The sequence below is a fragment of the Aphelocoma coerulescens genome, chromosome 1A, assembly GCF_041296385.1.
Source record: "Aphelocoma coerulescens isolate FSJ_1873_10779 chromosome 1A, UR_Acoe_1.0, whole genome shotgun sequence".
NCBI lineage: Eukaryota > Metazoa > Chordata > Aves > Passeriformes > Corvidae > Aphelocoma > Aphelocoma coerulescens.
Genome location: NC_091014.1, coordinates 54,343,764 through 54,368,575, shown reverse-complemented (window position 1 = coordinate 54,368,575; position 24,812 = coordinate 54,343,764). Strand labels below are relative to the sequence as shown.

General features: G+C 53.0%; 2 protein-coding genes across 8 annotated transcripts; one reads left to right on the top strand and one right to left on the bottom strand.

Annotated features, from left to right (window-relative positions):
• Positions 1 to 564: 564 nt before the first annotated feature.
• CDC42EP1 (CDC42 effector protein 1) lies at positions 565 to 8,736 on the top strand. Of its 3 annotated transcripts, none has more exons than XM_069002851.1 (3): positions 565 to 867; positions 4,384 to 5,267; positions 6,273 to 8,736. In XM_069002851.1, exons 2-3 carry the CDS (start codon positions 4,823 to 4,825, stop codon positions 7,064 to 7,066), a joined length of 1,239 nt encoding a protein of 412 aa, XP_068858952.1. In that variant the 5' UTR covers positions 565 to 867; positions 4,384 to 4,822; the 3' UTR covers positions 7,067 to 8,736. The 3 variants fall into 3 exon arrangements, with proteins under 3 accessions (XP_068858952.1, XP_068858953.1, XP_068858954.1); XM_069002852.1 differs by lacking the exon at positions 565 to 867 and adding an exon at positions 2,187 to 2,280; XM_069002853.1 differs by lacking the exon at positions 565 to 867 and adding an exon at positions 3,224 to 3,415.
• An 895-nt stretch (positions 8,737 to 9,631) lies between these two features.
• On the bottom strand, positions 9,632 to 15,813 carry LGALS2 (galectin 2). Of its 5 annotated transcripts, XM_069002857.1 has the most exons (6): positions 15,692 to 15,813; positions 15,490 to 15,593; positions 14,938 to 14,995; positions 11,342 to 11,424; positions 10,965 to 11,124; positions 9,632 to 9,822 (listed from the first exon to the last, which is right to left on the bottom strand). In XM_069002857.1, the coding sequence occupies exons 4-6, from the start codon at positions 11,416 to 11,418 to the stop codon at positions 9,676 to 9,678; spliced, it is 384 nt and encodes a 127-aa protein (XP_068858958.1). In that variant the 5' UTR covers positions 11,419 to 11,424; positions 14,938 to 14,995; positions 15,490 to 15,593; positions 15,692 to 15,813; the 3' UTR covers positions 9,632 to 9,675. The 5 variants fall into 5 exon arrangements, with proteins under 5 accessions (XP_068858958.1, XP_068858957.1, XP_068858959.1 ...); XM_069002856.1 differs by lacking the exon at positions 14,938 to 14,995; XM_069002858.1 differs by lacking the exons at positions 14,938 to 14,995; positions 15,490 to 15,593; positions 15,692 to 15,813 and adding an exon at positions 11,962 to 12,016.
• Between the last annotated feature and the right edge of the window lie 8,999 nt (positions 15,814 to 24,812).

Here is a 24,812-nt window from a genome sequence, read left to right as displayed (position 1 = left end):
TGGTGTCCCATGTGTGAGCAGAAACTCTCCTTGGTGCCACGAAAGAGCACCTCCTTGCATTTATCCGCTGCCACCCCCTCACCCTGGTCTGACACACTGCCGCTGGTATGATGCTTGTCCTGGTGCCGTAACACTTGTCCTGACCCTGTAACAAACGCCAGCCTGGCCCACATGGCCTCCAGCGAGGCTGTCATCCTGCTAATGCCCAACCCAATGCTACCCACAGGTCCTGGTATGACCACCCACCCCCAGCCCCCAGTCCAGACTGGCAGTGCTACACACAGCACTGGGAACTTCCTATCCAATATGGCATCAGGGACCCTGTGTGATACCCGAGGGGTCACACACACACAGGGTTCAAAGCCAGCTCCTCTAACCAGGTTAGACAGCAACCTGGCCTTCCCCCTTCCCCCAAACCCATTGAAGCAGGCACCCGGGAGCGGGAGGCAGCCAATGCCGGCAGACGGGAAATGGCACTGGGGAAGCGGGGAGGAGGAGGGGAGCGCCAGAGAAGTTCCTGAAGTTTTCTGTCCTGGATAGTTGGAATAAATCTCATTTTCTCTGGTCTCCTTGCCGAGTCGAGGATTGGCTCAGCAGTGCTGCAGCCCGCCCTCCTCCTTCCCACGTCCCCTCCCCGCCGGCTTCGCTCCCTCTCTCCCGTGGCATCAGGGCGTCAGCCTGGGAGAGCCAGCCTTGGGGGGACAGCCGTGGGAAAAGGAGGGGGGCATGCCTGCCCCTTCTCCCCCTCTCCATCCCGGAACACAGCACCAGTAACCCTTGGAGCAAGTTACAGGGGCCTGCGGAGAGTGTCTTGCAACTTTTTCGTCTGGAGGACGGGGAAAAAATAATAACCCTGGTTCGAAAGAGGTAAATCCTGAAAGTTTTGATTCATGGGTTTGTAGAGCTGGGGACGGGGGGGTGTTGGGACCAGCAGGAAAAGGGTGGAGAGGGCGTTTGGAGAGGGGAGAAGCGGGAGGGGTGGCAAGGCAGTAGAGACGGGAAGGATGGTAAAAAAGAAAGGGAGCAGAAAGCAGGAATGCAACAGGAAACTGGGAGTGAGGAGAGGGGACACAGGACAGGGGGGAGAGGCAGGAAGGAAAGGGAGTGAGAAGAGGGTCCCACGGATGGGGGAAGGCAGCGGGACGCGTGTCTCCCAAACCCTGCTCTGGCTACCCCTCAAAGCCCCACAGGCTCTCGGCACCTCGATTTTGAGAGTATGGAGGAAGAAAGGGAGCACTTTTTCGTAAGTGGGCAGGGAAGGGATGGCTGGAAACTGCCCACCTCCATAGCTCCGGCCTCCCTCTACATCCTAGCGTGTCTGCTTGGAAAAATATCCTTGTTCTACAGAGATATCACTATGTATATTTATATATAGCAGCCAGCAGCACAGGAGTCAGATTTAGGCGTCTGCCTACTGCCCGGCACTGCTCCAGGAAAGCTGAAAGAGGCCCAACCCAGCCAGCCAAGCCCCTTTCCCCTTCCCCAAAAGCCTGTCCCTGCTGGCTTTCCTCATCCCAAAGCAGTCACCCAATAGGGGAACTTCTGTCTCCTTTCCTTCGGGGAAAGGGAGGTTTTTCATCACTCAGGAAGGCTGGGAAAGCCTTCCTGGCCACCCACAGCCATTTCCACCCGCTCTTCCTGCTGTTGAGACCACCCCAAATTTCTCACCCTCTTTTGGAGTATGTCCCCTTTGGGGGAGGGAAGAGGCTGCTTTCAGCAGCTCTATCCAACTAGACATCTGGATTATTTTCCCCCCCTTTCTGGTTTCCGCTCTTCCCAGCAAGCAGAACAGCTCTGGCCGTTCCCAGCTAGTGGAAACCCAGTGGTAACCAGCTGAACTCGGGGGGGATATGGGGGAAGCCAGGCTGGGAAGAGGAGGAGAGGAGGTGCTGGCAGTGGGTCTTTGAAGGCAGGGGGCTTCCCAGAGGAGGCATGGAGGGAACCAGAGAGAGTATGCCAGGGAAGGGGAGGTTGTGATGGGCTGTGGGCTTGCTGTGCCAGGAATTGGCAAAGACGGAGGGCTGCCGGAGGGAAGCGGTGGCACCCGGACAGAGAGATGGCCAGGCAGAGGGGTCCCTTTGCCCAGTGGAGGAAAGGACAGCACAAAGATCACCCTTTGCCCACAGAATCACGAGTTTCCCTGGCATGGAGGAATCTGGTTGGGTGAAGGGGAGGGCTCCAAGGGGCAGGGAGTCACACCAGGGGCAGAAGGAAAGAAGAGAAAGGGGGAGATTGGAAGGAGGAAAAGCTCAACAGGCCTGCCAGAAACCTGCCATCCAGGTAGGGTTGGGCACCAGCTGCTTCATTCCCTCCCTCCCTCCCTCGTCTCCCAGTACCTGCTGCCTGCCAGCAGGCAAGGAGAGCCAGGGGCCAGGAGGTGCTGGCTTGCTCCCCTGTGGTGACCAAGAGACAAGGAAGGAGAAACACTTTCCTCTACCCCACTCCCTCACTCAATAGTTGTCCAGATAGGGAACAAGGGGATGCTCTCCTCCCACATTCCGCCTTTTCCTTGCCTCCTCACCCCACCCCAAGGTGTGATGTCCCCCATAGGGGTCTGCGGGGCAGCTGTGTTGTGCAGGGAACCTGGGGTGGGGTAGGAAGGTCCACTCCTGAGAGTAGCCCTGCCTGGTGCAGGACATGCTAAAGGGCACAATCCCAAAGCCCCACTTTGGGTTTCTCAGGGGCTCCAATGTGCAGAGGAAAGGGAAAACTTGAGGGCTGTAGCTCGCCTAGTCCCCTCTCCCAGGGTCACATGCTTTCCTGGGACATCCCGGGGACAGCTCAAAAATATGGTTGCATCTCTCCCCCTGTGGTCCAAGACCCCAGTTGTGCTGCAGGGACCACCCTAGCAGCTTCCTTTGCTCTCCAGGAGAGCCCTGACCCAATGGCTATGTGTGGGCTTCTGCCAGAGAAAGGAAATAGCTCCCCAGTTTTCCCCTCACCCCAAATCTGCCACATGCCTGGTTGGTCCTGGCTGTGAGGCAGCACTGCCTGGCCTCTGTGGACAGGAGGAAGACATGAGCTGCATGAGCTGGGGAGCTGGGAGCCATCAGAAACCCAACCTGCCACCATCCTGTCCCTGCTGCCACCCCAGGAGGCCACTGCCACCCCGGGGAGGCAGCCAATGGTGCTGGGCGCTGCTGGGGGAGGTTTGTTTTCCCTTCCCCAGTCATTAACCCCTGGCAGATAAGAGGGGCCCCGGGTGAGCAAACAAGGCCAGGGCAAAGCAAAAACACATCTAGCCGGCCAGGAAAGCAATTTCGTGTCCAGGACTCCCCTTCGTCAGAGCCTTTGCCCTCCTGGCACTGCCTGGCTGCTCCAAGGTGATGCATGGACAAGCAGGAGAGAGAGGCAGGGAACGTGGCAGAGGGAGCCATGCAGCAGTGGGGGTCCCAGCACACCGAGATTGAGAGAGGTGAGGCTCCTGCATCCCCTCTTGGCATGCTGTCCTCCACAGCCAGCCCTGCTGGAGGGACCCAGCTCCGTCCTGACCCCCCAGCCACAGAACTATCCAGCCAGAACTGTCCAGGGAGGGATACGTCCCCAGGTGGCTACCCAGGCCACTGACACTCTGAGATGCCCCACATCTAAGTCCTCTCCTTTCCCCAACTCACCCTCTCCTGCTTGCTACGCACACCAGCGGGGGATCTGCCGATCTGAGACTCCTCCCCCCTGACAGGGGAGGTCATCGCCCTTCCATAGCACACCCAGCTGCTGCTTCCTGCTGAGCCTCTGGAACCCACCTGAGTGCAGGGACCCACCCCACCTTCTCCTCCAACCTCACGCAATTGCCTCCCTTGCCGTGCCTCAGTTTCCCCTGTCTGCAAAGTAGCTGCCCTCCCCACGCTGCTGACTCCCTGCTTCTCCAGCATGTCTGCCCAGCACCCGGGGACCCAGCCAGCGAAGGACAAACAAAGCAATATACAAATATTGCATTTTTGCTTCCCACCACTCCTCCCCGAGAAGCACATGGGCCCCAGGCCTCACCCTCTCCTCAAGGGTTCATCTGAATAGCAAAAAGGAGGGAGAGGTTTCTCGCCCCAGGAGCTGGGGCAGCCAGGCAGGGCACTGCTCTGGGAGGAGGTTCTGCCTTGGAGGGAAATCCTCAGCCTGTGTTCTGGCATGGGTCTGGCAAAGCTGCTTTGCAGATGGGAAACTGAGGCATACTGAGTTAGATCAGCAAGGTGAGGGAGAGCACATGTTTTTGGAGGAAAGCCTTTTTCTTCCTCCGCAGGAGAAGGGCCAGGTGAGGGGGCAGCCAGTAGCAACCTCCCCAGTGCCTTGTGCACTGCTTTTAACCTCCCCAGGCACTTCCGTGGATACAGCCAATGGGGTTGGGAAAATCCTGTCCAAGGGCTTCACTGCTCCTCTTGCCTTGTTTAGGTGGCCAGTAAGGGGGCCAATGCTCTTGCCCTGCCAGTCCACCTGAAGCTCTCGTCGTTGCCTGCTGCCCCATCCGTGACTGGCTCCCACTCACCCAGCGGCAGCAGAAGACAGTGGATTAACTTCTAAGTCCACGACCAGACACAGCTTCCAGTGACCTCTGCAGAACGGGGAGTGACCCAGACCCCCCCGGGGACATCTCCGTGCCACCGCTGTCCTCACCACTTAGGATGTACCCTCTGAGGGTGATTTCATGAGCGTGACGTAGCGCAGGGAAGCGGGAAACCTGCCGAACACCAAAGTGACACGAACTGTTATCCCGAGAGCATGGGAGCAGAAGCAGTGGGGAGGCTGGGGATGTGACAGACCACCCCAGTGCTGGAAGCCTGCTGAGGGCTGATCTTTGGCGCTTTTTCAAAGGCAGGCTGAAGGGTGCAACATGAGCCTGGGGAAGCTGCCGGTGCTCAGCTGGGTGTCAGGCTCCCATGGCAAGCGGCGGCTGAAGTCGGAGCTGACGCCGGACATGATCAGCCCGCCGCTGGGCGACTTCCGGCACACCATGCATGTGGGGCGCGGCGGGGACGTCTTTGGGGACACCTCTTTCCTTAGCAACCACGGCGGGGCTGACACGGCCAAACCCAACAACTTCTTTGCCCGGACGCTGCGGCACGTCCGCCGGACACCGCTGAAGAGACGGGGCAGTGGGGGCCAGGCGGGGGCCTCCCCCGCGCCCCCAGCCATCTCGCCCATCATCAAGAACGCCGTCTCGCTGCCGCAGCTCAACGAGGGGATGTATGATGGTGCCAGCAGTGGCCGGGGCTTGACCAGCAAGTTCTCCTTCAAAAGTGCCTCCAACAGCTTCTCCAAAACACACCAGGCCTACGGTGAGTGAAACGTGGGGCAGAGGCTGGTGCCCTCTGCAGCCCTTCTCCATTGCTCCAGGCCTCAGTTTCCTCCTCAGTGAGGAACTTAAGTTCTCAGGAGAGATGGGATATTTAAGACTGCCCAGTCTTGACGATCCCTGCGAGCAGATAATTCTAACCTTGCTCTGAACCATGGTCCTTGCTCCTGCCCCTGGAAGATCTCAAAGCAGGGCAGGGGTGGTTTCTCCGTTTCTCCCCCTCTCCCGTAGCCCCACATAGCTGGCAGCCTGTGTGGAGTAGTTGTAGGGGAGTGCTCCCCATCTACCCCCAGCCCTACACTTTTCCCTTGAGCAGCCTCCCTGAGGAGGCCAAGAAGGTGCTGGGACAGTGGAGCAATTCCCTCTCCAAGTTTACAAGGTCAAGAGGACCCACGGCACACCTTCCCCACCTCCACACAGATAGTCTAACCCTGCCCCTAGCTGTGCCAACCTCTACATCTCCATGTGCTGCTCCTTAGGGATTCCATCCACCCTTCTCCATCGTGTCCACATCCCTCCCTGCCAGCCAGAGTGCCCTTTGGGGACGGGTTGTGGGAAGGACAGGACAGGACATCTGTGTGGCTCCTCTCCAGCCTCACAGCACCGGGCTGTGGCTCAGCTTTTCCCCAGGGAGGGAGGCCTGGAGCAGGTCTCAGGGTGGGGGTTGGATCTGGGGGGCCTGCAGCAGCCGGGGGAGGTGACCGGGCTCAAAGGGAAAGGCAGGCTGAGGCAATGCTGCCATCTCCTGGTCTCACCTGCCTGGCTCAGCCCTCACTGCCATCTTACCAAGCCCAGAGCTCACCTGGAGACCCTCTGCTGTAAGTTTGGGCTTTGGAGATGTCCACAGAGACACGGACCTGTCCTTTAGAGGCCAGTGCCAGTGACAGGAGCATGACCTGAGCCACTTTGGCAGCCGTGTCTCTTATCCCCTCCAGAAGTAAGTCAGGCTTCCTCCCTTGCCTCACCAGCCATACCTTCTGCCTCACAGGGCTGGAGTCCGGATTTTGTACCATTCCTCGTGTCCCTCGCTTGGAAAAGGCCCAAGAGAGCACCTTTGCCGGGGAAGATGAGCTGGATCGCTCGGACTCCCTGCTGTCCTTCCGCCTAGACCTGGGGCCCTCCCTGATGAGCGAGCTCCTCCAGGTGATGAGCTTCTCTGAAGCCAATGGGAATGAGGTAGGGGAGGATGGCCCACACCTCCTGTGCGATGAGGGGACAAAGGACAGAGTCCCTCCAGCAGTGGGTGCATCCCACGAAGAGGACAAGGCAGCATCCAGCTTCTGGGACCACTCCAGGCAGAGCAACCTGTCGGAGGCCAGCTCACTGCCGGGTCTGTCGGTCCATGCCAACGGAGAGGCACATGCCATTGAAGGCGCTGCAGCGAACTCTCTCTGGGCTTCGGGGCCAGGAGCAGCGCCCAGAGGGTCGCCGTGGCAGGGGCGCTGGAACGACTGCACCATTGAGGCTGGAGAATTTGACCGAGCAACCCAGGTCCTGGCCCGCCACTATGGTGGGACCAGCACACCACGGAGCTCGGAGAAGGGTGAGGGTCCCCGGCAGGCCCGGACACAGATCCTGTGGGAGAGCCCCAGCAGCAGCTTGTGGGGGTCACAAGTGACGAGGGAGAGCCGGTCCCCCGAGGCCAGCTGGAACCAAGGAGAGGAGGAGGAGACCAAGCTCTCCAGCCTGCAGGAAAGCTACAGTGGTGCCCGAGGGGGCCGCAGCAATTCCTTCGAGTATGCTGACGACGAGGAGGAAGAGGACGATGAAGTCAAGGTGTGAACGGCCATGCCTCCCATCACAGGCCCCACCACAGACACTGGTGCCAGGGTCTTTGCCCTCCTCCCTGTGCCCCACCCGCTGGTGCCAGTGTCATCAGCAGATCCAGTGGGTGACCTCCTCGCCAGGTGAGGGCACTGGGCAGGCTGGGGAGGGCAGGAGGAGAGCCCATCTCCTGGGGGGCTCCCTGGGGCTGGGCCAGGCTGCTGCAGAGGGCCAGTGAGCACCGCAGAGCCAGGCATAGCAGCCCTCTCCAGCCTCACGGCCATTAGACATAAAGGAACATTCTCATGTGCCAAAGGAACCCCAAATCCTTCCTACCCCATCCCATTCTCCCCAGCAACCTCTCTCTCAGCCCTCAGCTTGGCTTCACCAGCATGTTTGGGGATGTACTCCATCCTTCCAGTGACGTCCCCAACCATCCTCTGCAATGGCACTGTGCCTTTCCAGAGATATTCCCACCAACAGCTCTGGCACCTAGGGGATGGGGTCTCCCCAGCTCCAGCTGGTGCAAAACCCTTCAGTATAGCACATCTATCAACAGGGGGAGGTCAGCTGGGGTCCTAAGGGGCAGGCAAACCCCACAGAGCTGAGCTTTCTCTTTTCCCCTGCCCCACCAAAAGCTGTGTGCTTGGTATTCAGAAGGTGAGAGCATGCACAGAGATAATCAGGAATCTTTCCACTTGCCTCCTGCTGCTGGGCATCACTTAGGACAGCTTCTTTCCTGACCCAGACTCTTCTCAGCAATTGAGGGGAGAGAAACTTCTTGGCTGACTGGTGGCAAAGGCAGGTTGTCAGGTCACCAAATTCTGCAGTTCAGGCCCTAAAAATCCCTTCTTTTCCCCCTGCCTCAGAACAAGGAGACTCCTCTGCAGCCCCTTGGTTTGTGCCACCGTCCTTGTGGTGGTGGCACAGTTTGTGTCTCCATCCTTGCCCCCCTCCCCGTTCCCCACACACATCCCTCTTTCCAGCGCACCCCTTCCCAAGGGTAATGTGGACCATGGCTAATGTCCCTCGCCGAGTGGCCCTGGGTGACACAGCCGCCCTGGAATGAGCTGCCCCCCACGCTGCCCCGCGTGCACGCTGGCCCTCATAGAAGCGCCTTTGTGCCATGGTGTGGAGCCGGCGTGCTCGGGGGCTGAGGTCACCGGAGGGACCCTCACAGGACCCCCCTTGTTCTCTGGAACAGGAGGGGGTGTGCAGTGGGGGGAGATGCTGGGCCATGGCTGCAAGGCTCTGCTCCCACGCAGCTCACCTGCCACCCGGCTGCTTTTGCCAGGAAGCTCTTCAGAGCAGATAAAGAGCTCCGGGGTGTGCACGTACTGCACATGGAAGTGCCACTTGCAGCTGGGCCACCAAGGTTAAGGGCGAGCCCATGTTCTCCAGCCTCCCCAAGGGGCTGCTTCATGCCAGCCACCAGCAGCAAGCCAGGGCAGGCACCAGCTTCAAAAAGTCCTCAGGTCTGGCCACTGGCACCCAGCAGGATCAGCCTTATCCTCCCTCGCACCTTCCAGAGTGAGGACCTGGGCTCTCAGGACGAGCTCCCCTCTGCCCTCTGCTTCCCAGACCATAACACAAGACCAAAGACCTGTATCTGTGGAATTATCCTTTCTGCCTCCCTTCTGTACCCCATGCACTTATTATTGTCCTTATTAAAACAGTTTTGATACTAACTTCTCTGGTGCATCCCCTTGGCTGCTGTGACCTTATTGTCTTCCTTGCTATGTCTGCTGGAGCCCCAGCTGCCAATCTCTCCATCCTGGGCAGCGAGGAAGTGGAGAGGGAGGGCAAGGACACCGCCACCTTGCCTTGGACCAGGCTCTCTGTAAGATGCTCTTCTACTCTGCTCTCCTCCCGCCCAGCCTGAAGTGTCCCAATGTTTGCTGTCACACATCAGTCTCACTTCAGGCTGGCGAGATACTTCTCTATTAGAGCAGCAGCATGTAATAATCAGGACCATTTGCCTGTAGTCCTGTGCAAGGAGGTACTGAGCCACATAACTCAGCCCAAATCCCACTGCCTCCCCTGCCTCATTTTTGCAGAGTAGGATCCTCCGCTGTGGAAATGTCAGAGTAATGGCTAACCTGACTGGAATGTGCCAGCAGATAAGTGAGGTGAGGTAAAAGGGAAAGTTGGAGACAACCCTTATCTGTGGCAGGAATGCTGGCTGGGGGCGCACCTGTGCTGTCATCCCCATGCTACCTTTTAATTATGCACTTTTGTAGCCCCAAGTACCACATCAAATGCCACTTCATTCACATTTATGCCTTCCTATTTCTCCATCCCTCCTTCCCAAAAGCTCGGGTGCAGGAAGAACTAGAGCATTGTGAAAAGATTACACAACCAATGCCCAATCAATCATAGTGTCCTCACCCTGAACCCCACCCACAGCCTGCTTTGGCCTACCTACTATCCCTTCAACCCCACGGCCTGTTTTGACTTGGAAAGCATGTGGCATTATCCAACAATGGCTTCTTTCCCATTGGTGGGAGAACCTTGGGCTTTGTCAGTGGCTTGCACAGAGCCACAGAGTTGTTGCAGAAGACAAAACAGCTGGAACAAGCAGTCTTCCACTGGCTTGGGTTTTTATTGGAGCTAGGAAGTGGTGCCCATCAGCTCAGCTTGAAGGAGATCAGCTTGAAGCCTCCCATGATGCTCATGAAGGTGATTTTGCGGTAGCCGTGCCGGTTGGGGAAGTGCACTTCGTGGCCATCCGGCAGTTTCACACGGAATTTGTCTGACAGCATTTCAATTAAGAACTGGGTGAAAAAAGAGGAAGAATGGGAGGAATTGGGGGAAAGGAGGGTATTCAGAGGTCAGCATTGAGGCAAAAGGCCTGACTGTTACATGCGAGGGTCAGACCTGTCCACTACAACCTTAAGCAAGGTGCTGGGGGTTGAGGTGAGGGTGATTCGGAAAATGACCAGTTGATGTCAAGGGTCTAAGGAGGAATACAGACTATGATTGGGGACAGGATCTCTCCTGAGGCTGTTTCAGCTACTCTGATTGTAAACTCAAGCAGCTAAACCCAAGTATGTCTTTACATGTCTTTATAAAGCATATGGAATGTGTACACCACCGTTCTGCTCTGAACAGGGCAGAATAGACCTGACCCCAATGCCCTCAGCAGCTCACCAGGACTCAGAAAAAGGAGCTTTGCTGATAAACATGCACAAGCAGACAGGACAAGAATGCATCACTGGTCATTGCAAACTAAAGGCAATATTCCCCAGAGCCATCACCGCACCACCCCTTCCATAAGAGCCAGTTCTGTCTGAGGAAACAAGCTTCCTCTCCACAGCTATAGGAACTGGACTACTCCTAAATGCAGCCCTGTTAATGATTTGGGACATCAGATGGGGTGGGGCAGCAATGAGAACAGCAGCCCTAGCAGGAAGAGAGAAAGGACAGATTGGCAGCGTGGATCCAGGAGTAATGAGGACAGAAGAGTTGAGGGGGAGAGACTTTTGGACATTGCTCCAAACTCTGGGTTGCCTTAAAGCCTGTGTTTACATAGGAGGGAGGGAGAGAAATAAGGTAGATAGCAGCAAGATCCTGCTTCTTGGAGACTCCCTTTACTTTCATACATGCCCCAGGTACACTCACCTGCTGGGCAGGTAGAGGGGGCCAGGAAGCACTTACAAAGCATGAGACAGACAGGGCTCACATAAAATTCCCAGAAACAGCATTGTGGTTTTGAAGAAGGAGTGAAAATGGCAATCGGGACCAAAAACCCAGAGCATGAGGGGCCATTGTGAGGGAGCAGGAGGTATTGGGAGCGACTGGGAAAACTGTGGTATGGGAATCTGCTAACCGGGGGCTTCCCCTCACCACACATTCCCCACATACCCCATGCCCCTACACACACCACACATACCCCAGGCTGGCACAGACCCCTCACCTTGACAGTGCAGCCCCTGAAGAAAGGGAGGTGTCTGTCACGATGCTCTGTCTGCCAGGCATTAGAGCACTTGGAGTTACAGACGATGACAGACTCATTGAAGCGGGGATTGAAGTGAAATGCCAGATCTCTTGAGCTGCAGCCAAGATTGATGCTGAAGCTGTAAATGAGCATGAGGAAAGTCATATGCATGGACAGGAAAGGGTCTTGGAAGATTTGAGATCCGGCACACATGTCTGCACCTAATTCCTTCCTCAGTGTTGCAGGTGACATAACAATGTGCTATTTTGTATCTGGCAACCTTGGAAAACCACCTCCCTCTACAGCCCACCTTCAACCCAAACCACCACCAACCAAGGTGGTTTCTTTGTACTTACCCAAGAGTATCAGCAGATATTTTGCCCTTCACCTTCAGGGTGTTCCCAGGCTTCATATCCAGGTTTAAGATTTCCATATTTCCCTAAGGCAGAGAAAAATAATCTGTGGGGCTCCTTCAGCCATTCCTCCTGCCTTGCCACCGCAAGTGAGAGGGTGCTGCTTGGAGGCATCCCACCCAGGAAAACATCTATTGCTCTCAGATGGTGCTCCTCTCATGACCAAAACCCTCCACGCTGCAGGTCTTGCACAAACTTTTCATTCAGGGAGAGAAGAGTGGGCTGAGTGAAGCCCACAAGAGAGAAGTGAAAACAGGCTCTTCCTCAGCAGAAGGAAAAGACAGCAGCAATACAAAGAGGGTTAAAGCAGAGGGGCACTGCCCAGGGTTTTGTGGAAAGCTGATGCTGCCCAAGAAATGCAAGTGGTGAGAGTAGCTATGACTTGCTGGTCTCTCACTGAGCCTCGCTGAGCTGAGGACCCTGGGTGACAAAGGACAGGAGCAGCAGCCCTTACAGGTATCTTCCTCAGAGGGCAGAGCAACCAGGCAGGGAGACACCAGCAGTTTAGCTCAGAAACGCTTTGCATATAGGACCGTAGAGCCCTAAACTTCCCTGTGGCTTACACATTAACATGACCCCTGCCTCTGCAAAAGCTCCAACAGCTGCTATTAAGCCAGAAGGCTTTGATCCAAGAAAAAAGCTTCCACATGTACACTTCTCACTAGGGATTCCAGGAAGTATCAGCAAGTCCCAGTCTCCTTGGTGGGCTCCCTGTAGAAGGACTATCACACACAGCCCTTAGGGGTGCTACTTTAGACATGACATAGGACAAATATCTTCCCAGCTGACCAAGGAGGTGTGACCACCACTTTCACTTCTTTCCTGTGTGTAACAGCTCAGCCAAAAGAACATTCCAGCTCCTTCCTTTTCTGGCAAGAGGCAGCTCCAAAATCCACACCAGCACACCAAAATGGTCTCCACCATCCTTCCCCACAATGCTCCAAGGAAGGGCTCAAAGGGGCTTGGAGGAGAGGACAACCAACACATCCCCTCTAGATGGCATGAGCTATGAAGTGTCCTATGCAGGAGTGACATAGTGACATCCAAGCTCCTTCCCTTCTTGTGGCTCTAGATTAAGCCCCAGCTGTTTGGATTGCAATACCACTATGTGGGAGCTCTCTGCAACCTCCCATCCAAGCCCCATCTAGACCCAAGCCTTTTAGCTTGAGGAGCCACACACATCAGGTTCAATAGTCCCATCCACCCTAACCTTTAGGGAATGGGAACATGAGACATGGGAATGTTGTCCTCACAGGGGAGTATCACCCTTGCAGTTTTCTTCCCAGGCAAGAGCTACGATGTAAGTCAGTAGACAGTGTCCCTGATCTGTAAGACTCCAAAAGTGGAAAAGGGAGAAGGAGGTCAAGGCTCGGAGACCAGTAATCCCTTAGTCCCCTTCCCAGGCCCTGTAGAGAGCACCTGAGGGCAGCTGCTGCACAGACAGCTGGGAGACAGCTTCTGCCCTTCCCGAAAACATCCTGAAGAAAGGAGAAGTAAGTGCTGATAAGCACTCCTTCCCTGGAGGTGTTTCCCACAAGCAAGGGCTCATAAAGTCCAACAGGCTTGGGAAATTTGTTTGCTGTGGAGGACACTGAAACTGTTGGTGAAACCTCCCTGGGCTGAGCATGGAACCAGCAGGAACCAGTGCTGGGGATGGTGTTTTCTGGTATTGAGTCTCTTTCCCACCACGCTTCTGTGTCCACAGCACACCTGTATACACCTTCACATCACACTGCTCCCCTGCAGCCATCCCAGGGATAATACAGAGCCCAGGGTCCCCTTCTCAAATATCAGAGCAAAATTGAATGGCTGGCTAAATTGCACAGTAACTCGCTTTTTACCTGGGGGGTAAGGATTTACTGTCTGGAGGCTATCCTGAGTATTCCACAGTCTTAGTAAATATACCCATGAGAAGAGGGTCTTCTACAGATTTAGGCAAAAGCAAACAAGCAGTAATTGCTTATTTTCATTAAGTATAAACATATTAAACCAAGGCATATCTTTGCAACACAGTTTATAAATGCCATATTTGTTAACCTTCATTACTTGGTTAAATTTGTAAACAAAACTTACAGATACTACACCCCCAAAACAGAGTACATACAAAAGCTAAAATGCTCAAAGTTGGGATAGGAGAATCCTTAGCTCTAGGCACAGTTTCTAGCACACAGGATACCTATAACCTAGAAAAACCGTAACATGGAATTGCTCAGTCTCTGTCTAACCAGTGCACAGTGGGTTATTAGGAGGGCATTATCCATCTGATACTAATTGGATGGTATTTTCCAGAACTATCTTTCACTTCCCAAGCATAACACAGAAAACTTTAATTCTGTCACCACCCTATAAACACCTGCAGCAGCCGGGTATTGTTAATCTAATCAAGTCTTGGTTTAGATTTTGGCTTTGCTGTGCTGGTATAAATTTGACAGACTCACCAGGGGGGTTCAGGTGGCTTCCCAGAAGTTGCTACAACCCATCCCATATGGCACCCATCATTTCCTATTTCCAGGGCAAATTCATAGCAGGTAGGTATGTGAATTTGGTCTCTAGGTGGCTGTGCCACTGCTGCAGTGCCATCCATTTGTGTGTGATCTGGGGCATTAGATACAAACATTTTCAGCCTGTCTGGAAGGCCATGAAGGGGAGGAGTTAATCTGGCTGGATTGATAGGAGCTACTGTTAGGAATCGCCGTAACTGATGTCTTTCATACATTGTTTAAATGCATGCTGCCTTTTGCACAGAGGCTGCCAGATCTGAGAATCCTGTAGTTTTAAGCAGTAGTAGGCTTTCCTGTGTCCTGTGGGTCTATGCCCCCAGCCCAGTAGGCAGCTCAGGTGGTTAATGAGTAGCTACGGTTACCTGGGGTAGTAATTAAAAATACTCTTTGTCCCCAGAATCTCTCTGCCTCTTCCTCACTCAACACAATCTGATCTCTGCCCGTAAGGGAAACTTGTATTCAGTTTCATTTCCCCTGAACATCTAGAATGTTCTTCCAGCAATGTGTCTTTCTCTGTGGGAAACAGAAGTGTGGGTTTCTCCACCCCCCTCACCAGCAGTTTCTGTTTCAATTAAAGGCTGAACTTTTACTGCCATTGGGGAAGGGTCAGAGTCTTCCTCTAAACTATCAGCATTGTACCAAATGTCCCCATCCCATGTTTCAGGATCCTCACAATATACCACCCTGTAGATGTGCTGGACTGAATTAGAGGATGATTCATGTGTGATTTTATCAAGTAATTTACTTAGATTTTTCTGCATCTGGTTTTTCTCATCTTTCAGCTGCAGACAGTAGTTTTTGTAATTGTTCATTTTTATTTAAAATAATATCTACTAGTTTTTACAATTTCTCCTGTGTCTCTTTCTCAAAAGACAATGCTGTTCTAAGAACCTCATTTTCTGACTTCAAAGTCATAAATTCTACATCTGCAACACTTTCAGGTGGCAGGAAGCTTTTGACTTCCTTTTGCAAGCAAGATACACAAGCTCCAAAAACTACACAAATAACTTACTTTCTTACCTTTAATGGGCAACTTACCTTTTCCTCATCCCATTTTTCGTTTGGCCTGCAAACTACTAATGTGGTCAGCTATTGCCTGTAAATTATCACAATTACTTTGTGCCCATTCCAAACCCTGGAGGAGAGAGGCGACTACCAAACTTCTCCTGGAGAGAGGAAAACTTTACCCTTGCACCGGTCACCCTTGGTAACCGTTTTTCCTTTGGTCTCCCTCAGAGGGAGACAACCTGGGCACACCAGGCAGGAGAAAGCAGTCACCCACAGAGGGACAGTAAAAGTAACAGTAAAAGTTTGGTCAATCTCCCTTAGAGGGTCAATCTCCCACCAGGAGGGAAGAACAGTAAAAGTTTGGAACCATTAAACAGCACTTTGGGTCAGAGAACACTGATGCCAATTAAAATGTTGGGATTCACTGTCAAAGTCCTCTGCCCAAATTAAGGTGCAAAGGAGACTAAATGCCAGTTCAGCAATGCTGGCTTTACTTTACAAAATTAAGCTTCTATGGAAAAGAGGGAGAGAGAAAGAGAGAGGGGGAGAAGAAGAGAGATAGGGCAAGTAGAAGGTAGTCACCTCCATGGTTCCAGCAGCGTCCTCTTGGTCCTTCTGTGCCTTGGGCTTCTTGATGGTGGCGTCTTACCCAGTTTCACTTTTTGCCTGAGTAATTGTTATGCAGTCTGTTATGTGGGTAAAAAGCAGAGGTAGAAGTGACTTTCAATTCCTCATTAGCACATGAGGCATGAGTAGATGTGGTTCTGCCATCGCACATACTCACATCTTAATTCGATGGTCACCGGAGGTCTCTTCTGAGGGTTGTGTGAGATAAGTACCTCAAAAACCAAGTGTCCTGTTTGTAACCCCATTTCCTGCACTTGCACAGTAGTTTGCTTCTTATCTAACTGTACCGGTTTGGCCAAATTTAGAAATATACTCTGAGAGAAGGCACAACCACCCCTCCCCCACCAGGTTCGGGAAAAAAATAAATTTTCCTCGAAGGAGAGTGAAGAAGATAAAACTATTTATTTAACAAACACACGGGAAAGGAAAATGAGGTTAAATGGTAAAATCTTTCGCTGTGGAGGAAAAACCTGGGATAGCGTTAGAGTCCTCCCTTTGGTCTCCTCGGAGCTGGGGCTTGGCCCAGGGCCAGGCCCTCTGTGCCCGATGGAAAGTCCTCCCGATGTGCTCTGAGGTTGAAAGCAGTCCAGTAGCAAAGGGAGAAAATCCAGAATTCTAGAGAAGGAAAAGCAAAGTCCAACTCTCAGTCTCTCTCCGGAGAATCAGAAACTAAAAAAACACTGGCGAAAAGATGACCGGAACACCGCAAGCCGGGTGCTTCTTCGCTCCCCTGCCACGCACTGGGGAAAAAAAAACCTCCTATCTTTATGTGACCTTGAACAAGCTGCAAACTGCTTTGAGAAAGTTTTGCTCCGTTTTTTCTTCTCCCTCTCAGGCTCAGTTTAGAGGCATAGAAAGGCACAAGAATTAATTTCTGGGCATAGGCAGCGATATGGGATACACATCATAACGTCACCCCAAGACACTAACACACTGCAGTTGAATTTTGACCTGAACTGCAAAGCCAAAACTGAAACCTTACTTTCTTCATGGTTTGTGCATAGGCACACAAGTTCACCACCAAGCCCTTGCTTAAGGCATATGCTGCAAATTACTAATCCTTTCCTTAGAGCTGCCTGGGAGGGAGAGCAGCATGTCTCTTACTGTGACCGGTTCTGGACTCCTCAGCAGTACAAGGGAGATATGGAGCTCCTGGAGCAGGTCCAGCAGAGGGCTACAGAGATGATGAAGGGACTGGAGAATCTCTGTCATGAGGAAGGGCTGAGGGAGCTGGGCCTTGAAAAACACACTGAGAGGGGACCTCTCCCATGTCTATCAGTATCTGAAGGGAGGGTGTCGGAAGGATGGAGCCAGGCTCTTCTCGCTGATGCCAAGCAATAGGACAAGAGGCAGTGGGCAGAAATTGATACACAGGAAGCTCCACCTGAACATGAGGAGGTGCAGGTGACCACACACCGGAACAGACTGCCCAGAGAGGTTGTGGAGTCTCCCTCACTGGAGATATTCCAGAACCATCTGGATGCAATCCTGTGCCATGTGCTCTGGGATGACCCTTCTTGAGCAGAGAGGTTGGGCCAGACGACCCCCTGTGGGCCCTTCCGACCTGACCCATTCTGTGATTCTGTTTGAGGGATGAGCAAAGCTACCCGTGCAGAGAGTTGAGTGCAAAGCCACAACTACCACAGATGGATGCAAGAACATGCAGAGAGGGAGACGAGCAGGAAAGAGGCATGAGCTGCTCAGACAGGGGCCATGAGATTTTATCGAAATAACATTTACCCCCTCCTACAATGCTCAGCAGGGGCGTTCACCCCCCTTTTATTTGCCACTGGGAACAATAGTGGGAAACCAGGCAGCAACTCTGCCAGCACTGGCGACTTCCTTTGTCTGCAGAGCTGGTCAGACACCAGCCCTGTGCAGATGGCCTCCCTCACGCAGGGGTATGTGCTCCCCACATAGGAAGGGGATGAGACTTTAGGGACCCCAGAAGAGCCAAAATTCTCCACTGCAGTTGGAGGTGGTGATTGGGATGATGAAAGGAGGGTGACAGGGGCAGGTTGATACTTCCCTGCTGACACTGCAAAGCAGAAAGCCTGGGGAAACAATGATAGCATGGGAATGTAAATCCCAAAGAAAGAGGAAATCCGGCTAAAGAGCATCTGCAAAAGAGGTGGAAGATCTGTGCAGTAAGGAAAACATAAACAATAGCTGTGGAAGCTGGCAGCCACTGGTGCAAAGGATCCAGGAACCCTCCACCCCCCAGAGAGATGATCCTATAATAGGGTACCTGACTGGGAGTGTCCCTCCAGGGCCACAGAGATGTTTACCCTGGCTGGAGGGCAGTTGGCTTGTACTGGTATGGGACACCCATGTTCACATCACTGTCACCAGAGGAGCATTTGCTGCATTCCCAGAGGGACAGCAAAGACCCAACAAGTAGTCAGTTGGTGTGAGGGTGGGGGCCACATTCAACCCAAGGGCAGGGCAAGCTTCCAACAAGGAGCAGGCAGGCCTGCAATTTTGCATGGAGAAAACAAAAATACCCCAAAGATATTTTAAGGAGGGAAGAGCCTAATGCAAGCATGTTGGCTTTCAGCCAGAAGGATGGCAGGGCAGGTCCTCTGAAGAGTGCTTTCACCCCATAAAATGCAGCAGTTCCATTTGCAGAGGTCCCACATGGTAGATTTTGGGGTCAACAATCTTTCCCAGCCTTCCTGCTAGTCCTGAGGAGACCTCAGGCCACCAGGAGCACCAATGGGATCTCAGGAGCCTTGGGGTGCCTCCAGAGAGCAGCACCTCATGTACCACGGCCTAGAGCTGTCACCTCTACCACCCACACAGCTGTTGAGAACAGACTGAATGCCACCCTCTGCAGCAGGCTGCCAAGATCATTGGCAGCATCATTGCTGGCAGCAGTATTTATTTTGTTTCCTTACTTGGGCAGGAGATAAGCCAGCCAGGTGTGAAGCCCTGAGGAAAACCACAGATTTCCCCACTTCCCAGCCAAGGTAGACTCAGTGGTTAGAGGATTCTCAGGACCTTGTGGCAGAGGCAGCCCCCAAAATCCACACCAGCAGGCCAAAATGGTCTCCACCATCTCTCTCAACAGTATTCTGAGGAAAGGCCACAAGAGGCTCAGAGGAGAGGGTAGCCAACACATTCTTTCTAGACAACGTGAGCTATGAACAGTCCCCTGCAGGACTGACATGGGTCACCACCAGAGAAAATGCTCAATCCAGAAGGCATGAGGAAGATAGAGGCAGGCAAGGCAGCCATGCTGGGTGCACGGATGCATGTGCCACTGTCCGCACATCAAACCAGGCTCTGCCAGAAGAGGGGAGAGATCCCTTTAGCACCCTCATGGAAGGGCTTGGTGCTAACTAGGCACCAAAGAAGTGGCACTGGAGGACGACACTGCCGAAGGGATTAGGTGCCTGTCCCATATTGCACTCCAGGCACCAGGGAGCCTGTGCCTTGGACCAGGCATCAGTGTCTGCTCAAGGCAAAGGGAGCTGGAGAGACCAACCATGCATTCTTTCTCAGAGTAGCAGCTGCTTACTCTGCTATTATTTCCTACTGCTTCATATAATTTGTACTCCACAGCAAGCTATTGTCCCTTTCCACTGGCTATTTATTTCCTTGAATAGCCTCTGGGGAAAGATTTCAGTGCGGGAGTAAAGAAAAAAGAAAAACTCCACACAATAAATCTCAAGCAGTGACCTGATTTAAACCGTGTTCTCTGACCTCATCTGGGCCCTGGTTGCGGTTCCTCACGGCAGTTGTGATTAAGCCCTGTTTCTGCTTTGGTTTCCTCCCTTCATTAAGCCTAGAGGGGAATGACCCCTGCCTTAGAGGGCTGTGGGGTGGATTTTCAGAGGCCAGGGCTCAGGATACGACTGAGAAGAAGCTTCCACCACCTCCTAATGGAGATGCTCAGTCCTACACCTGGCAGTACAGAAATTCCTGGACAGGACTGGCTTCCCCTTTAGCCAAGAGCTGTTGGTTGGGCTGTCAGCAGACAGTGCTGCCACCGACACCCAACCGATCCCTGAGCTCTGAAAGCCAGCCAGCTTCCTAACGGAGGAGGACCGAAAGAACAAAGTGTACTTACCTCAGCCAAACACTGAGGTAAGCAAGAGACTGGGTGAGCAGGTCTGTGGATCTGAAGGGTGTGTACAGGAGAGGATTGTCCAGGATGCAGGAGAAGCCAAAGCAAGGATGAGCACAAGGAAAATAGTGCCCAGGAGCACTAAGCTCCTGCCTAAGATGTTACCCAGAGAGGGATGGCTCCTCTAGAGAAAGTGCTGAAGTCTCCACATTCAGACCAAGTAAAATAGGAAGGGAAAAAGGACGGGAGGCTAATCTCCAGTCTACCCTCCTGCCTCAGCTCCCTCACAGTGCATCATCCAGAGCACCTATGGGAGGCAGGGAAGTAGCATCCATGATCTGAACCTGAGGGAAGACATTAGAGGCCATCAGCATCCAGTAGGGTCTCCACAAAAATCACCCCTCTTTAGCTGTAGGGTGCAATTTCTCTTGCTTAGGATGTGGGGGGAAAGGAGTAGGAAGGACAAAGATAGCTGAAGAACTAAAATGTGGGGAAAAACCCACCCCTTTCTTCAGGGCTAGGGGCAGCAGTGAAAGGGGGACTCTGCATCAAGCAGTGGAGCAGATCAAGGGCACAGGGAACAAGTACAGCCTCAGACTCCATCTGTCTCCCTCCTTTATGAGAAAGGTGATGGTGCCACAGTGACTGGCATCTCCCATCTCCATGGGGAGCTCAAATGTGCTCTGATGGGTGGTTTCCACGTTATATCCTTGAACCTTTGCAGGGGATGTCTCTCAGGCAGCTCTGAAGTCTGTGGAAACATTTTTGTGTGGTCCGAGTTGTGTGCAGGGAAGGGGAGAAGGGTGGTTCATTTGCAAGGAAGCTGGTTCGTAAGGGGACGTTTTATCAACCCAAGCAGCAGATGAGTCACGTCTTCTGTGTCCCCAGCTTGGCTGAGGGGCAGGAGAATGAACACAACTGGCAGAGGGCAGAGAAGGGAGGCCAGAGGACTGATGACATGCCACCCAGTTCCATTTACAGACCTCATTTCTCTAATTCTTTCACTCATGGGTGCATGCCAGGAATGCGGGTTGTGGGAAAGGCTTTCAAAAAACACGCCTGGAGATAAAAATTCACTTGTGTTGAAAGCCTCCCTACTGGAAAAGAGCAGATGTATAGAAGGCTCACAGTTTCCCCCTCTCTGGGACTTTTGGGATTGCCCAGCTTTACCTACATCTTCTGGATGAGATATTATTAGCTTAATGGGAAAAGGATCTTCCAAAGAGCCCTCCACAAAGGATCAGCTTCATGAGGTCTTGTGGCCCACTTGCATCTTCCACTAAAAGATTAACATCTCCAACAGTTTTATCTTACCATTGAGCAAGGAAGCTGGTGGCTCCCTCATCTTGCACATGAGGAAATTGAGGCACAGGCACCCAAGTTCATATCCAAAACCAACTCCTCCTGTTTGGATTCTCATCTTAAAGTTTCCATGGCCACAAAATCAAATCACATCACTCGGCAAACCTGTGCAAAAAGCTAAAAGGAAGCTGTGCTCCCCTAGCTGATACAGCTGGAGTAGCAAAGATGCCAATCTCTCATCACACCATCTACTATCAGCAGGAGGTACTGAGGCATTCAGTGCTTCTGGAAAATATCAGCCCTTGGGTGGGTCCAATTAAGCCTGAATACCAGAGGCATTCAAAGAACAGAAGCCTTCCTGCAGTGGAAGCCATGGGACTTCCAAGATGCCCCAAGCCCAGCTTTGCTGACTTCAAGGGGACCATTTCCCACAACGGAGACAGCATGAGACCAGCTGGCTGGAACTAGAATAAGCAAAAAAGAAATGCAGCATTGCACCATCCACAAAAGGTCGTTGGGGACCTCCCTCCACAGAGCTCTGAGCAGTCATCATGGATTCAATCCCACAGCACAGCAAGGGCGTGAAGTGAGAGTCGTTGGGGACCTCCCTCCACAGAGCTCTGAGCAGTCATCATGGATTCAATCCCACAGCACAGCAAGGGCGTGAAGTGAGAGTGACTGCCTAGTCTCCATCCTGCACAGGGACAAAGACGCTGCAGGACTCGCTTTCAGCGTGTTTCTCACGGGTTCCAGTGCTGAGCCCAGGCAGGTTGGACAACTCTGAGGACTTGCAGGAATCTTTCAGACAAGCAGAATCCATCTGAGTCACACGCACAAGGCTCAATGCCAAGGGTGGCTCATCTACTGGAAAAAATAAAGAGAGAAAGAAATGCTAAGGGAGAAATAGCAAGTTTTGAAAAGCCACAAGAATTAACAGCTCATAGGCTGGAAAGAAGGGGAGTGAAAAAAAGGTCTGTTCTCCCATGCTCACGTCAGTAAAGCCAAGGATCCTTCATCCCCACTAGGAAGCAGCAAGCCACCTTACCACACATCAGCTTTAAGAGCATCTGAAGGGGCAACCCACCCTGGATCCAAGGCCATGACTGAGGTCTGCAGAGGAAGGGGTTGTCAAGTCAAAACTATCTGTTGCTGCAAAATCAGCTTGAACAAACTCCCTTTGATGGCACTGCAAAATGAAACAGTAAAAACCAAACCAGATGAAAATGGGAAAGAAAAGCTGCCAAAAAAAAAGGAGTCCAAATCCCCAAATGACTGACTCGGTGCAGGAAATGGGCATCTAAAGAGGGAACTGCAGGCATCTGAAGGAGAGCTAAGAAAAGATCAGGCCCACACAAACAACACTCCGTATTCCTCTTCTCCCACTTTCCAGAGGGAAGGGCACCAGAAAGACCTGAACCCACAGACCTTCAGAGTGAGACAAGGGGAAGAGCTGGGCCACGGCACTGCCCCGAAATATTTCATCTGTACCAGGTACTACAGGGAGCAGGGCAGCGGGTGCTTCACACTGATGGGACACCTAGTCTCCCTTTCCAGGACTACACTGGGCACTAAGGGACACCCTGTCCCATACAGGCATCCTGTCCCTTCTCTGGACTGTGCCCATGAGCCTCCACTCTTGTTTCTGACCCATGCAGCCAGCAGTACATAAGCCTTCACTTGAGGACAGTGGATGTTTATTTTGCATTCCCAGCAGTCATGCCAAGCTCTTTGTTCTCTCTGGCTCTCTTTCCCTTCCTTCCAGTTTGTGCCTTTTCCTGCTGTTCTTTTTTTCCTCACCACTGGCAACACGCAGGGGCCAGAACCTGGCTGTGTCTCTCTAGCTGCCCCCAGGTTTCTTTGTGCTGCTCCCCTCCCAGAGAGCCCCCAGCAGCAAAACAAACACCAGGCTTTAATTGCAGTCAGATTCCTGGACGGAGGATGCTTGCTCCAGAGAGGGGAAAAAAGTATTTGAAACTAAATGCCTTCAATGCAACTCACCCCGGACTAATCTTATCATATCCCAGGCTGAATAGCCTCAAAAGCGTTGCCAACAAACAGACTCAAACAGACCTCCCAAGCTAGGAGATCTGATAAGCACAATGTGAGGACAACAGGTGGCTGCGACTGCCAGGCAAGTTCCCATCTGCACGAAGATAGCTTATCTCCTCTGTCAAGATGGGACACACATCCACGTCTGCTGCACAACAGCAGGGGAAAGCTAGTGGAGACCTGCTTTCTGGTCCTGAACATGCACGTAGCACTGCTTACAACACCATCCCTGAGGAACATCTCTATTATTCACTCGGCCTCATTAGGAAAGGGGTGGGAATCTTTCCTGAACAGCTCTGTCAGAGACACAGCTTCCCCTGAGACCTGGCTCAGGATGAGCTGAAGAGTGCCTCGCACTAGCTCTGGACACCAGCAGGAGAAGCATAGCAGCCAGAGGGAAGAGGTCTCTAGCCCACTCTCGAACCATGCTGTGACACGCCAGCTTTTAACCCTATCAAATCCCAGCACGCATCCTCCTCCTGAAATTCAGCCAGAGCACCACTGCTGGGAAGCCTGCTATTCTAGATGCAAAGCTGCTCTGTTCGAGGAGGAGCAGCCTCTGTGGAAAGAGGAACAGCCTCTGCTAGGAGCATCTCCCCCTTCCAAGATGAGGGGGCTTAGGCTGCAAATCAGGGACAGCAAAAGTGCAACACGATTGCAGCACGATCCAGAGAGTGAGCACTGCCTTCAAAAAACCTCTGGAGCTGAGGGGAACAGCAAGTTGCTTGAACACAGCCCCTCCAAGTGGAGACAAGGCAGAGGCTGGTCAAATGCACCTGATCCTTCTTTTGACTGGGGGACACATCTGTCAGCAGCATATTAAATGGGGGATACATGAGTTCTGCCCGTTCTGCTCCCTGACTGAGTTCCCAATCTGATGTAGCTGGGGATGGCAGGGGAAATAGGACACAGATGTGTGTGCATGAGAAGTCCTTGCAGAAGCATGTGCTCCATGGGCTCCTCATTCTGCCAACCTCAGGCAGGAGAGCCAGGGGAGCAAACTCAACGTGTTTGTGTGCCCAGGCCTGTCTGATCCCAGCAGGCCCCCACACTGACCTCATTTGCTTAGGCAACTTTTTCTCCTAGTATGTCACCCACCCCACATGGCAGAAGGTCAAATGCAGCCAGTGATGCATAGCATGAAGTATTGGACACTGAGTCACAACCCACAGTTCAGCTATACCCAGCAGACAGAGCATTTCCCAGTTTCAGTCTGGCACACACACTCCCATCCCACGCACTCACCCACAACCTGTTGCATGACATTCCCCATCTTTGAAGAGGGAAACGCTGGAAAATTACGGGATAAATATACAGGCTGCAGGTGACTGCATTTCAAAAGCCTGCCTTCTGAGGGACCTGGGCTTACAGGGTGTAGCTGTTTTCCTCTTGGTCCCAAAAGCAAGGAGCAGAACACAGCTCCCATCTGTGGGGTTAAAAGCATGGCAATAAGGCTCTGTTGGGAACAGTTCCCAGCCCACTCTGTCCCCCAGCCATGCCTAGGTGCTGTGGCACTGCTCAAAACCAAGGCAGGGGAGTTGCTAACAACTGCATGGCACGAGCCATCATCCTGAGGCAGTGCTCAGGCTCAGCCCTGCTCCTGTTGCACTTACTAAGACAGATGAAGCCAGAGGGACTAGAAAGGAGCCTATGAAAAGCCAGGTCCACCCTCGGGAAATCTGCGTATGCAGACTCAGCGTCTCCCTTCTCCTCCTCCTCTTGGGTCACGGTTTTCTTTTTATCCCTAGCTCCACGTCCACCGCGCCCCAGCACTGGGATCGCTCTGCCCTGCTGCTCCTCAGCATCCCCAGCAGCGGGGCAGAAGCTGGCTGTAGTGCCAAGTGGCAGACACTGAGCA